General features: G+C 49.4%; 5 protein-coding genes across 5 annotated transcripts; all 5 read left to right on the forward strand.

Moving 5' to 3' along the window:
• Positions 1–390: 390 nt before the first annotated feature.
• On the forward strand, positions 391–2,592 carry TbgDal_XI9420 (hypothetical protein, conserved; the record flags this gene model as incomplete). Its single annotated transcript, XM_011781785.1, has 1 exon — positions 391–2,592. The coding sequence occupies one exon, from the start codon at positions 391–393 to the stop codon at positions 2,590–2,592; it is 2,202 nt and encodes a 733-aa protein (XP_011780087.1).
• A 2,495-nt stretch (positions 2,593–5,087) lies between these two features.
• TbgDal_XI9430 (carbonic anhydrase-like protein) lies at positions 5,088–6,356 on the forward strand (the record flags this gene model as incomplete). Its single annotated transcript, XM_011781786.1, has 1 exon — positions 5,088–6,356. The coding sequence occupies one exon, from the start codon at positions 5,088–5,090 to the stop codon at positions 6,354–6,356; it is 1,269 nt and encodes a 422-aa protein (XP_011780088.1).
• Positions 6,357–6,601: 245 nt separating this feature from the next.
• On the forward strand, positions 6,602–9,121 carry TbgDal_XI9440 (hypothetical protein, conserved; the record flags this gene model as incomplete). The annotated part of the gene is made up of 1 exon (XM_011781787.1): positions 6,602–9,121. The coding sequence occupies one exon, from the start codon at positions 6,602–6,604 to the stop codon at positions 9,119–9,121; it is 2,520 nt and encodes an 839-aa protein (XP_011780089.1).
• A 1,117-nt stretch (positions 9,122–10,238) lies between these two features.
• TbgDal_XI9450 (hypothetical protein, conserved) lies at positions 10,239–11,072 on the forward strand (the record flags this gene model as incomplete). The annotated part of the gene is made up of 1 exon (XM_011781788.1): positions 10,239–11,072. The coding sequence occupies one exon, from the start codon at positions 10,239–10,241 to the stop codon at positions 11,070–11,072; it is 834 nt and encodes a 277-aa protein (XP_011780090.1).
• A 201-nt stretch (positions 11,073–11,273) lies between these two features.
• Positions 11,274–14,105, forward strand: TbgDal_XI9460 (exosome complex exonuclease RRP44, putative; the record flags this gene model as incomplete). Its single annotated transcript, XM_011781789.1, has 1 exon — positions 11,274–14,105. The coding sequence occupies one exon, from the start codon at positions 11,274–11,276 to the stop codon at positions 14,103–14,105; it is 2,832 nt and encodes a 943-aa protein (XP_011780091.1).
• Positions 14,106–14,252: the final 147 nt, after the last annotated feature.

The raw sequence follows: 14,252 nt of genomic DNA on the forward strand, positions 1-14,252 counted from the left end.
AATAATTGTAGACGATAGTGCACGGCACGGGTAAACGTAGTGTAATAAGGACGCGCAACAAACTGTGTGTAGTTGTGTGTGTCTATCTTATAGTTTCGTGCGTGTGACGTTTTTTTTTTTTTAGATTCCAGTTCTTATAGAATAATAGAGCGGGGGGTTGGGCGAGGGGGTGTGCAAAAAGTTATATATATATATATATACCAGATCCTGCAGGCAGGTTCCTCGCACTGCAGCTCTGAAGTGAGAAAGCTAAGGCGGTTGGCGTAAGGGGAACTGACATAAGATATACAGTGAAAGTTGCTCTTTGAGAAAGTAAGAGGTGGACGGAGGCGCTAGGACTAATAGTGGCGCCTGATATATTGTGCGACATTCGGTGTACGTTAGAAGGACATGTCTGATGTTCCGGAGCTTCCGTCATTTGAGGCGACGGACGTTGACGACCGTCCGCCACCTCCATCGATCAGTGACTACCCCATAGGCTGTGAGGTGGGTCTCGTGGATATCAACATTGCCAAGGTGGCACAGACGGAGGAGTTGTGGGAGCCTTTCATGGACCACTTCTTTACTCAAGGGAGACGGACGGTGCGGGTGGTGAGACACCAGGGCGATTATACCTTTGTGGTAAGCGAGGAAGATTCCATGATTGTGGGTTGCACATTGTACCGTGCCTGTCTTTGTGAACCTAAGGTGCGCATCGGTAAGTACGGTGGCACCAATGCCATAGTTTTGGGGTGTGACAGCACACACTCCATTGAGGGACGCACTTCCGGTTTGTCTCTCGTGACGGATCGTGAAGGTGATGCGGTGTGGGGCCCTGACTCGCCATTTCCTGATGGCGCAGCTGCCGATGGGGCCCCGGTGCTTGAATTTACGCCCCCAAGAGAGTCTGAGATTCCTTCGGACTGCCTCGAACGTGGGGGCCCATGTGTGCAGGAGCAACCAACGAAAGGGCAGGCCACACTGGAGGAGCGACGGTACAATTCTGCGTTAATGAAGGCCTACGATGCTAGGATGAGGAAGGATTATAGTGAAGCCGTGCGGTACTGCACCAAGGCGTTGAGGCATTGTCCCAGTGGCTGTGTGAGAGCATTAGCTAACCGTTCAGCTATGTACCTGAGCATGCGTGACCCGAAAGCGGCCCTTGCGGATGCTCTTAAGGTGATTGAGCTGATGCCCAGCAACTATGTAGGCTACGTTCGCGCGGGTAATGCCATGCGTGGATTGAAGCGGAATGGAGAGGCACGGAACTTTTACCAGGAGGCACTAAAGTTGGACCCAAACAACGAAACAATTAAGTATCTAGAAAAAGATAACGCGGTGCTGATGGTGTACGCTTCGAGGCGGCGCAGAGGGCAGCATGCCTACGTTAGTGTGGATCGATCGACCCTTAATATCATTCTCGTATCGGGGAAGGATCAGTGTGCAGGTGACGTAGCCTGGGAGGAAATAACGTCTATTGTAGCTCCACTCGGTGAGACTGCGGATCTTTGCGATGCATCAGCGTGTATTTGCCCCCCACACGTGTGTGGAAACTGTTACCGACCACTTACCAAAGTCGAGGATTTCTTCAACTCTCTTGTAGGTGTGGAGCTGAGTCTCTTGAATGAGCTGTACAGCGGTTGCAATGCTGTAAGTTGTACTTACAGCTGTGGCACCGTGTTCTGCTCAGAGAATTGTCGTACGAAGGGTTGGGCTTCTCACCACTGGATAGAATGCCCTGTTATCGGCAAGTGGCGTGAAGCATTTAAGAATATATCTGCTGTTTACAGATCGTTCTACGCTGATTGTGCGTCCCACATAAATATGGTGACACCTGCAAAGGAGCAGGCAAACGGCTCGACAGATGGCCGTGATGGTTCCAGCAATTATGACGGCCCGTTTGCTTCACTTGCCTTATCTGTGGAGGGTAACCTAACTCAGGCACTGATTGCGTGCTGTCGACTTGCTTGCCGTATGTTTGTGGATGCCGTTAGTCGTGGACAGGCACTGAAGGATGTGGTCCTGCCATACAATTGGTTGTTGCCAGAAGATTGTAGCTACGTTCGTGTGACTGACGAAGGGGCAGCCAATAACGTGTTCACCCTAATCGCTAACAAGATGCTGAGACCCGTTTACGTATCACTTGAGCGGTGCTTTGATAACGAAGAGGGGGAATATCTTTCATTTGAGCTCTTCCTTCGCTTTTTTGAGCGAGCCCGCTTCAACAGCATCAAGTTACGCACATCATTGTGGCCCACCGTGCAGAAGGAAGCAAGGTGCTACAAGGAGCGACCCGCAGGTTTCGGTACCACAGAAATCGTAGGAGGACGAAATGTAGGTGTCTCTCTGGACCGGCAGTTGGAACACATTCAGTCGGCCCAAGCGACCTCTGTTGCGGGTTATTACGAGTACCTTGCGCTTTTTACCGCCTTTCCGGCGGCTTTCTCTCCACAACCAACCCGAAGTAAGCGAAACTTGGAGTCGCCGCGTCACAACTTGAATTTGAGGTTGGATATTGAGTCCTCTGCGATGATTCGAGCGGATGCAATTGAATATATTGCCGAAGGCGAGCAAATGGCTGTGGATCGATTGACTACTACATATTTTGTGTAGTTGGTGAAAACAAACTGCGTTTAACTCCAGTGGGTGCCGGCACGTGCTTCGTGGGAACTTTGTTTTATGATGTGTTAAAGTTGCGGGGCGGGTTAGGAGTCATGAATGCGTGGGACGAAAAAAAAAAGCAACAAAGAAACTCGCGAGCACAAACAAGCATGCACAAACGCAATCAAAGACCAACAACAAAGCGGAAGTGGAAGTGCAGAAGGCGGTGTGTGATGGCAGTTTCCCACCACCACCGCCGCCCCCCCCCCTCCAAAAAAAAAAAGAAGAAAAGGGAGACATTTGATGTTTTATTGTTTTGTTTTGTTTTTTCGACCCAAGTAGCGACAATCCTAGTCATTAGCGGCACGAGTTGGAAGAGGAAAGTTAGGGTAATGCTGTCTACTCCCGCTTCCCCGTCTGCTTTGTTATGCTTTTTGGAGAATAAAACTGTGACTGGGAAAACAAGAGGGATGGGAATACTGTTTTAGCTGGTATTAGTGCCACTTGTAAACTTTTCTTTTCCCTTACTGGGTAGGTTCAATCGGACGGAAAATGTTTAACGTTAAGATGATCGTTTATTTGTTAACATATGCCAACGATAAAGTAAAGCGTATTATATGTTTGCGGTTGGTTGCGGTAGGAAAAGGGCTGATGCCTCGAATGGCCTGTCGTTCCTCAACGTGGAGTGTTTGGGGAGGAGGGGAAGATTCAGACGGAACGCTCCGGACCAGTTGTTTTCTTCCGTGTTTTTCCTTTAGTTGGACATCCTTTTTCTGCACCCCATAAGTGCGAAAGGTTTTCTTTTTTGTGCTTGGCTACCCTCAACCACTTTTGTTCACATTGATTATGTTTTTTACGCTTGGCTGTTGGATTACCCCTCTCGTTCATACCTAGGTTGGCTACAGTGGAGGCCTTTATTTTTGTTTAATTTCTGTGAAACCTTCCCTTCCCTTACTTTCCTCCCCTGAATGTATTCTGAAAATGTTAGTGTTTTAGGACATGACGCCATGTTCACCTTGCGGGACCACTGGAGAAGAGGAGTGAAGGGTATGTGAAGGAAAAGGGAGTAAACAAAAAAAAAGCGTGATAACGTTTATGGAACCCAATTTCGTTTATTGTCCTCTCTTTTTGTCTTTTTTTTTTTTGATCCGTGGGATATCGTCCGCTTGCTTTTTGCTCTGTCAATGGGTGACGCGGGTCTTTTTTTTTGTGTGTACGTGGATACTCTTTGTTTCCTCATGTAGTATGTGAATTTCCGGAGGTGAAAGATGATAACGGCACGTTGACTTGGATTCTATGTGATTGGGGATGATATTCCTCATTGTATTTGAGGTAGCGAGCAAATTGTACTGCGAGCACATATATATTTATGCGGCTTTCCAACTGAGGCTGATAACCGGTTCCCACCTTTCTTTGCATAGCAATGTCTTTCTTTTCTCCATTCTCTTCTAAAGCTTTCTTACCTTTCTTTTCCGGGGACGACGCGCGAAACGGGGGCCGTTATTGAACAACAAGGTTCTCGAGTGTAAAGTTATGAGCCACCCAGATGGTTCCGGCAAAGCAGGATCATCCATTACGCATGCTATGGCTTTGCACATGATAAGCAAGGCCTCTTTGCTTGCAGGGCGCACAACTCAACAGCAAAACAATGGAAGTGGGTCAGTAGGCAACTTCTCCGATACGCTATCAAACATTAGTGGGTTTGCTGCGAGCGCTGCTGACAATTCAGTGAGAAATGGAGCTACGGTGGCCGCCTCTGTCGGTAATCATGAGCGCCACGGCCCCGTGTGGATCGCTCTATTGATATGGCTAAGCTTCATCTTGGTGGTTATTTTTATCATCGCGCGCTTCGTGCTTTGGTGCCTGAGCTCGCTCCGAGCCGCCCGTGCGGGCTACAACGAAATTTGGGATGGGGTAGGTTACAGTGGCAATCGATCTGCCATGGCAGCGACGGATGGCGGAGCTCCTTCGAGCACGAGAACCAGCGTAGTAGGAAACGCTTCTCGGCAGCAGTTTCGTCATTCGCGGCAGAAGGCTGCGAGACGCTCGTACGGGACAGAAAACCCTTCAGCCGAGGTGGAGGTGTGAGAGAGTCATAGAATCTTGTTCCGCATCCTGTGCATATGAGGAGGGAAAGAGTCACTTGGTGATTCCTCCCATTTGGGGGACAATGTACGGGGGAAGGAGGGAAAAGGAGTGTGGGAGAAGGCAGAAGCTGGTACTTTTACACAACTGAAAGTCCTCTGCGGTTTCGCGCACAACATGTGGATTATTGTTATTGTAATTATGTTGATGGCTCGGTTCGAGCCTCTTTGCAAGTTTCGCCCTCTGAGTTTCTCTGTAGGGTCTCTTTCTTCCTCAACATTGCATCTTCCTTGTGAAATTAAAGGTTGAGAGTTTTATAATAGAGAGTATATTACGTCTATCGCAAGCGTTCGTAAAGGCAGATACACGCGCAGAAACGAACGGAGGAACCTCATTAGGTACGCAACTCTTCCTCCGGGGTTATGAACACCATTTTCCGCCTTTTTCTGTTATTCGTGCAACTTTATGGCATCTCAGATCCCACTACTGGGTCTAGCAGCTACACCACGGCAGGAATGGGGCGGGCGGAGATACCAGAGCCCGAGTGGAGTTACTCCAACCTTGCGGCATGGCCACCGCTATGCCATACAGGGATGCACCAAAGCCCCATCTCCTTCAAGAATCTTACGCCGTCAGAGCTGCGGTGCACCAAGCCTCCGCAGCCATTGGAATTTTCTGAAGGATGTACCTTCAAGGCCGAAAGCACTTCCCTAAAAATCGACAACGGCGTTAACACGATTCGTGTTACGTTCCTTCCACTTGGTAAAACGACTGGTGGTCGAACCAACGTTTGTACTCTCCGCGATCCGTCCGGTGCTACTGGTGCCCAGAAGTATCAGCTTACTGCCATGCACTTTCACGCGCCACCAGAGCATCTTTTCCCCCACGCGGCGCCCGATGCGGAGCTACACATTGTCTTCAAAGCAGAGGATGAACACAGTGTGGAACCCGCTGTTGTCGTCGCAGTGCAACTCGCTGCATCCGACGCAGCAAACACATCTGCGACGCGGGCACTTAACCACATTATGATCGACGGCCCGTTGCCGCCGCGGCAGGCTTCCACCACATGCACCCTTGAAAGAAATTTGACTGTTGCCGAGATGTTGCCGCAGCGTCAGAGTTACGTAACATACAGTGGCTCCCTAACAACTCCACCATGCACGGAAGGGGTTCGCTTTGTAATAATGACAACCCCGCAGCTCATATCGAAGGCGGCTTTCAACAAGTTGTCGCAGGTACTCCGCCAGACGTGGCCAGAGAATCGGCTGGGGAACCGGCGGCCGACTCAACCTCTGAACGGGCGGGAAGTTTGTCGGTACGTGGATGGCAGGCATCCGAAGACAAGCAATGGGCAAGGTGTATGGGGAGACTACCTTGACACCATTCCTGCCACTGGTGATTCAGTGAGTGAAGGTGGTAATCCATCTGGAAGTGAGGAGGGGGTAAAAGGCAACCTGAGTGGAGCTGATGTTGGTGCAAATCAAACGGAAGAAGAGAAAGATGGAAAGCAGCTGTGGCCTTACGTGCTTAAACCCCATGAAGCCATCCTTTTCACGGCTGCTGCAGTTATTCTCGTTGTTGCGGCACTCATTTTGTACTGGTGGTCAAACAATGCAAACGAAAAAGTTGATGCCAACGAGGCGGAATGGTTGGGCACCGCAGCTGAGGTGTACGGGACATCCTCCCTCTAAATTGTTCCTCTGTGCGTTTGCTTTTGTGCCGAATGTGACGACTGAGTGAGTCAGGAAGTTATGTGTGTATGTGCAGAGGGCGTTATAACTCTCTTCACACCAATGTCGGGTGGAGTGGGTTGTGTGATATCTTGCTTCTCTTCTTTGTTGTCTTTCTCCTTAATTGTGCGGAGAGGCGCGCGAAGAAATCGTTCCCCTGACATCTGTCTCCCTACATCCTACACCATAAATACTGTCAAACGTGTATGGTGCCCAAACGCACTAACATTGTATTTAACGTTCCATGTTCAGAAGGGCGTATCACACGAACCTTGGGAATGCCCACTTGTATCATCCTCTTCAGTCCCATGTTCAGAAGGGCGTATCACACGAACCTTGGGAATGCCCACTTGTATCATCCTCTTCACCAACCTAAGTTTCACCGCAAGGATACAAATTTAAGGGTCCAGAGAAAACAGGGTCACAGGGCCCATATGACGTCACCTCACCTCCTTACGTTCAGCCAAGAAGCTGTGTGCGTTGCCGAGGAGTTTGGTGTGGCTTTCTATGCTCCGAAGAACTTGAAGAAATTTCAGGTTGAACGCTTCAACGGGGTGAGGATTGCAGGGATATACGCTACAAAGGCCTCTGACGGTGGGTCTCACCTCCATGTAGTGGATGTTGAGGCCAACTGGTTCCTTGTCTCCCTTTCTCGCGTTGAGGTAGTCTCCTCATCATCCATTGAACTTTCTGAAGAAAATTCTGTCAAGCAAAGTGAGTCCTCGCGCCACTCCGAGGAATGCGCGCGTAGACTACCGAACACTGAAGGGATTTTGGAGGCTCACTTTCATGAGGCCGGTGGCGTACTTCACTGCGTGGTTCTCACACGATGGGGTGCATATGAAACGGTGCTAACTAATACAAGCAGAATAGTGGCGAGGAACATTATATCTTTTCCGTTTGAGATGCGGAATTGTTTTATGTCCGTAGGGAGAACAAGTGGTCTTGTTGTTGTTTGCCAGCGGAGTGAGAAGTGGCTGCGATACTCCCTTTTCGAGCAGCGTGATAACGAGCGTATGAGGATGTTTGATTCTCCAGTTAATGTTCAAAGCTTTGCTGTGAACCCCATTTCCAATTCAGTGGTTTTGGGCGGTACACGGGGTGAGATGGTACTTTACCCTTCTATTACTGAGAAGAATTATTTTTCAGATCATTGGCATCATACGCCGTTAACGGCGCTCAGTTTTTCCATAGACGGGAAAGCATTTTACTCAGGGGCCCGTGAAGGGATGATATTGGTGTGGAATACCTCGTCATATACCTACAAGAAGGTAAGCTGTGGTTTGGGTTGTATCAACAGCATCGCAGTGCCAACGGGAAATGGTTCAAGAGTATTACTGAGTTGCGCCGAATCCACCATTGCCGTGCTTGACCTCTTGCAAATGCAGGTAGAGAAGTTCGTTGAGGGCGTACAGTGGTCTACCGATGAGTCGTGTAGCGGTCTCGTGGTGAGTCAGTGGATGGGCCAGCCGGCAGTGATTCTTACGGGGTTGCCTAACGTGGTGCGTGTTTGTGATCCCTTCACTCAGCAGGCGATCTACTCTCTTCACATATCTTCCCAGATGGAGACTATACCGAGCCCCCCGCGTCATGGCATTCAATACGTGGGGTTGCTAAACAACAACCGCACAATAGTAACCTATGAGGAATTTAGTGGTGTTTCGTTGCCGTCGTTATTGCGCTTCTGGGCATACAGTTCTGATTCTAAGCGGCATGAAGAATCGATGACGATTTGTTCACCCCATCGCAGTCAAGTACTGGCACTGACGACGGATGACACCCAGCAGCGAGTCTTTACCCTCAGTGGCGAGGCGATGAAATGCTGGGTGGAATGCAAAGAAGATCTTAACGATGCGCACGCAATCGGGAAGAAGACTTGGGGCAACCAATCGAGCTGCGTAACTCCGTCGCGCCTTGTGCAGGATTTAATTATTTCCCACGACGGCTCCTTATGTTTCATCTCCGATGATAATGTTCACGTCTATAACGTCAAAGCCTTACATCCGGGACAACCATGGCAGCGGGTTATCACCTTAACGCAACATTTTTCACTTTCTCCGCTGAAGAATCTGACGCTACTGCACGAGTGCCGTGCACTTGTGGCCACTGACGCCGAACGCGTGTACTTTTGGTCGTTAGCCAAGCCTCGCCGGCAGGCAACGATATGGAAGGACAAAGGAGTCGGAGGGAAGGCGGCTGGCATCACAGCCATGTGCGGGTTTTCAGCGAATTCTGTTCTTGTGGCAACAGAAAGTTGCAACCTCTGGGAGCTGGGCGCTGCAGACGTGAACGAAATGGGAAAGGTTGTTGGTCAAGCAAATAGCGCCACGGAGCACCGTATTACATTCATGAAACCACTGTCCCTTCTTAAGCAGCCGGACCGAATTGCAGTCGTGGACAGCGTTTCTGGTTTTCGAGTCATGCACGTCTCACTGGAAGGGAAGGGAGGAGTTAATGTGCAGCAATTTGAGCGTACCACTGCGAGAGACGAATCTAATGAGACACTCTCGTCGCTAAAACAGTACTTTCAGGAGGCCCCTGTGAGAAGCAACAACTTTGACGGAGCGGACGAAAATGCCTCCACCATCCTGGACCGCGCATCTCAAGTGGCAGAGGCGCAGAAATGGCTGGTGGGGGTCCTGGCGGACTCCGCCTACACCGCCCCACCTATGAGTGCCTTGCTTTCTTCATATTTGCAGAGACGTGCGGGTGTAGCAACGTTTTGATTGCCATTATCTGGTCTACAGTGCTAAGTATCTCAGTTGTAATGGTTGTTGTTCTGTGCATTGGGGAGCAAGTGACGGCGGGAAACCACCGGGAAGGGCAATCAATTGTTGACGTCCAAATGTGCGAGTTGTTAACCATACACGAGGGTTGCGATGTATGTGGTGTGGTAAACTAATCATTTAAGAGCCGTAAGTATCACTGTGCAGAACATGCTGTGGATGCGTAGGGGAAAAGAAAGGAGGAGGAGGGAAAGAGTGTGTGGCCTAGGTGGCGCTTTTTCTCATTCTTTTTGTCCTTTAAAATCACAGTGTCTCGTTATAAACGTTTAACCTCCCCCATTATTTTGCCCAAGAAGACACGAGCAGCGGGCGTCCTTAAATGTTAACTCATTGCATGAATTCTTTCACTCTATCGTTACCGGCCCCTTGAAAATGTGCTGTGTATTTTCTCTGTTGGGCTTATAATAGGAAAGTGACCGTCCAGAGGATATCCAATGCATGGATTAATTCGTTGTTAGGTGCTATTAAAGTGTATGACCCTTCCGTGGTGGCCCATGGCGACACGTTACTCCTACGACTCGCCGCCTGTCCGGACAGTGGTTCGTAACATTTACACCTATCAATCATGTTTTCTCTCCTCTTGCTCCTTGTAGGGGCTAGGGTGTACGGCATGCTCGCCTCCAAAAAGTATTTGAGTGATCTCACACACACCATGTTGTTGCATTGTGTGATGTCAGCATGTAAAGGCATGGCTGCAAATGTATGCGTATACGTGAGGAATGTAGGAACGGTATATACCGCTACCGTGTTATGACAACTTGAGACGGAGTGGGCCAAAATAGGTGTGATAAGGCGGGATGGAAGGAAATGACCTCAGGGGGCTATATTGTGTGATGCCATCTCTATGGAGGCTTAACGTAACCGCGTGTGACTCAAATACCCTTTAGGTTACAGGTTTTTTTTTTTTTGCATCCGTGAGGAATTCAAAAAATAAAGACGAACGTAACTCTTCGCCTTTCTTTCTTTCGTTAGTGGTAGGTTACTTGACACTTAGATCCCTACACATACTTCCTTTTTAGGCTTCAATATAGTAAGCATTCTACAACAGTGTTGTTACATGGATGATGCTGGTGGCGAAGAGGTGGTGGGCACGCATGCAGACAAAGATGACTTAAACAGCTTGCTCATGTCAACGAAAACGGCGTCGGAGTATGGTGTTGAGGCTAGCGGGCGGTGGGTTTCACGCCCGAAGAAACGTGCCAGCAGGAAACCAATGGACGCTGGGGTGAGTACTTATGACGTTCAAAAGAAATCACGCGCAGAACATAGCACAAATGGCGTGTCACAGGCGGGTGTTGACGGCAACACTGGTGGGACAATTGATGGAACGAGCGAGCCTTTTCTATCATCTGATAGGGTCTTGGCCCCGTGCCCACGTGAGGTAATGGTTAATCGTGTCATGGAGTACGTAATGATGAGGGGGTTGGGTGGCCGTCACAACACCACGCAATGTGGCGAGGAAGGATTCGCTCCCTTTCGTGCGGCGCTGCTTGCCGAAACTGCTTCAATGAGACCAGTGGCGGAATACGAGGTCATTCACTCAGTACGCGGCATGTCTAGTGTTCCTTGCCACGAAAAGGCACCGGATGCTGTTGTGCAATACCGCAGGCGGTTGTACTGTTGCTCCTACGATAGGGACCTGGTAGGTGGCCACTCGTCAGGCAAACCGCCCCATACGCGGGAACACCTGCGCGCGCTTGTAGGCTCGGGGCTTAGAGGTAAAGGATCAGGTGAGGCCGTGCCTGTGCGCACCACTTCCCAAGCAATTTGTGAAGCAGGTAAACCAGATGTGAAAGCTGGCACAAATACGGTCCTGTTCGATGACACTAGATTGAAGCCGGCAAGTAGTTTCCTGCAAGACTCTTCCTCGGGTGACGACGAGAGTGTGTAGGTTAATAATTGGTGTTTTGATGCCTTCCCCATTGTGTATGTTTTGTTTGAGTTTCAGGTGAAGTCCGACTGCACATAACGTCTCCCATACCCCTGTTTAATTATGCCACTGCATAGCAAGAGTGAACCCTGTTCTTTTGCCCAGTTTGCTCTGTGAACGCATGCATTTTTTGTCCGTGTTTTGTTGCAACAATCGCCCCACATGTCTTTGACACGCCCTCATTTGTGTAACCGCAGAGTTACGGCACTAGCTTTGCAGTGCGGTGACACACGCATAGATTTATTTTGTTATATCTTTTACATATATTTCCCCCCGTCGGAGTATACCTCGCATTTGATCAACACGATGGATGAAACACCGAATGCTGTAAAGCAGCTATATACGGATGTGGAGTACACCATAGGGTCCAACCCAGAAATGGAGAGGCAGGTGAAGCACGGCTGTGTGGTTATCGGACGGCTGCGTGTGTACTCAAGCTATAACTCGGGCCTTGCATTTGTGCGTAGTGGTGCTTTCCCAGCGGATGTTGTTGTGAAGGGATACGGAAGTATTAATCGTTTTTTGCATAATGATGTGGTTGCGGTGCAACTTCTTCCCATGGAGCAATGGGAAGACGTGGTTTCGGGTGAGTTGGAACCGGATGGCGACGATAAGGATGAGTTTCGCACGATGAGACCGGATTCAGAGAGACTCCCCGATGGGCGGCGCATCACACGGTGGATACGAGACACCACGATGAATAACAGAAAAAACCGAGAGATGTGGCTGGCGGAGATGATGTCCGCCCCAACCGAGCACAACTGGCATGGCAAGAAGCCGTCGGGAAGTGTGATAGCCGTCCTCGAGCGTAAGCACCCACTGCTTTTTGTGGCCCGCTTGGCCGACGACGCGCTCTCCTCTCAGGAGGTTATACAGGACAGACGCTTCTACCGTTTCAAAGTATTTGATCAATTACTTCCTCATATTGCCGTTTTTGGCCGTGATATTCCTTTTAGCCTGCGTGAGAGTATCAGGGAACGGTTTTACTTGTTACGTCTGGAAACGACAACTGGTGGGGACATAGTGTGGGCGGAATCTCGTTTTCCCACTGCAAGGATAATATCCACGTTTGGTAGTGTGCACTCGTTGCGTGCAAACACTTTCGCGATTTGCTCTGCGCACCACATTGTCACGGACGACTTCTCAGAAGAGGCGTGCAACTGTATACCCGACCGGCTAATAATTCCGAACTTAGAGGAAATGAAACGAACCGGTCGCCGTGATCTGCGCAGAGAAGAGTTCGTGTGTAGTATCGACCCTGCCACGGCCCGTGATCTGGATGACGCCCTTAGCATAACCTTATTGCCAGGAGGGTACCGTGTTGGGGTTCATATCGCCGATGTATCACATTTCGTTTCCCCGGGGTCGGCACTTGATGAGGAGGGTCGTGCGCGGGCGACGAGTGTGTACCTTGTGGACCGAGTTTATCCCATGCTTCCACGAAAACTGAGCGAGGAGTACTGCAGTTTGCACCCAGGGTCCGATAAACTTGCTTTCTCTGCCATCTTTCAGTTGGACCTCAACGGCAAGCTGAAAGGGGAATGGTTTGGAAAGAGCGTTATCCGCAATCGTTGCCGCCTCTCATATGATGATGCTCAACGAATTATCGATGGTAACCTAACTACCCTTGATGCATTAGATTACGGTGGCGTAACGGATCGCCGAGAGCTTTCGCAGCTGAAGGAACGTGTTGCGACGTCGGTGAAACACCTTTTCGATCTGGCATCCAAACTCCGCGCTGCAAGTTTTGAACGGGGTCGTCTAGCGTTTTCCACTCCTGAGATCGGTTTTCACTTTGAGGACATATCGAATCCCACGCACCCAATTGGGTTCAATGTCCATAGGCAGATAGAGGCAAATTGGCTGGTAGAGGAGTTTATGCTGCTTGCCAACTTACGAGTCGCCCAAAAGATTGTGCAATACCTTCCTGACCAAGCAATACTGCGTGTGCACCCACCACCGAAGAGGGTTCCGTTTGAACAGCTGAAGGTGTCTCTTGCAAGAGTGAACATTGAGCTGAAAGGACGATCCAACAAGTCGCTCGAGCAACTTCTTAATAGCGTGAGGGATCATCCGTTGCGGGACGAAATTTCTATCATGGTGAAGAACACTCTGTCTCTAGCGAAGTATTGTACAAACGGTGAAAATTTTACTAACAAAGTTCCCCTCGGGCACTACGCTCTAGGGTTAGAGTGGTATACGCACTTCACCTCACCCATTCGCCGCTACGCTGATATCATCGTCCACCGGCAGCTACTATGCGCTTTGGAGATCGAATCAATTGTAAAGGGGAAGCACCGCACCGGCAAGACATGTGCGGGTGCTGTTGGAATGGAGGTGGAATGTCTTGACTCAGCGGAGTTTTTTACTTCCACTTATGAAGTTATGAATATTGCAGATGAATGCAATGAGAATAAGAGGGCTGCGGACAGTGTGAGCGAAGCTTCACTAAAACTATTCTTCTGTCACTATCTCAAGTCCTTGCGGTCTCTGTGGGTTTCGAGCAACAAAGAAGATCCCTTTATTCCACGCGTGGATGCCGTCGTCATAAGTGTGGCTCCTGAAAAAAAGGTGTTGATGCTATACGCAAGAGTGGTAGGGATCAGTGTTGAGATTAGTTTAAAAAGTAAGACACAAAAATTTGTTGCGGAAAGCGGTAATAATGAGAATAGGGATGAGTCCAACAAGGAGGAAACTGCGTCGCTTCACAGTGAGATAAGAAGAAAAAGAGGGAGCGCCACTGGGGGAAATCACAGGGGTGGGGAGAGACAAAAGAGCCCTCCACGTGCGCAAGAGGCGAAGATAACCATCAACTGGGGGTTACACCCCCAAACTAATGAAAAGGTTGAAGAGGAGATTAAAGAGCTCATGATGGTTTCGGCCGTCCTAACAATAAAACGAAACGTGAAGGGCTATGAGGAACCGGATATGATTATGGACCCACCGTGGTTGCGGGACGAAAAACGGATGGCAATACCCACAAGTCTCGTTTGATCAAAGTGCCCTCCGTTATTTTTTCCTTTTTCGTTTTTTACTTGTTACGTTGTGTTGTACTTGAACTTCTTTGACGCCATAGTCTCGGGTAATTACAGCGTCTTTCTTCCTTTTATTTATTTATTTCTTGGAGTGGATCTTGGCGAA

This window comes from Trypanosoma brucei, chromosome 11 (genome assembly GCF_000210295.1).
Source record: "Trypanosoma brucei gambiense DAL972 chromosome 11, complete sequence".
Taxonomy (NCBI): Eukaryota; Euglenozoa; class Kinetoplastea; order Trypanosomatida; family Trypanosomatidae; genus Trypanosoma; species Trypanosoma brucei.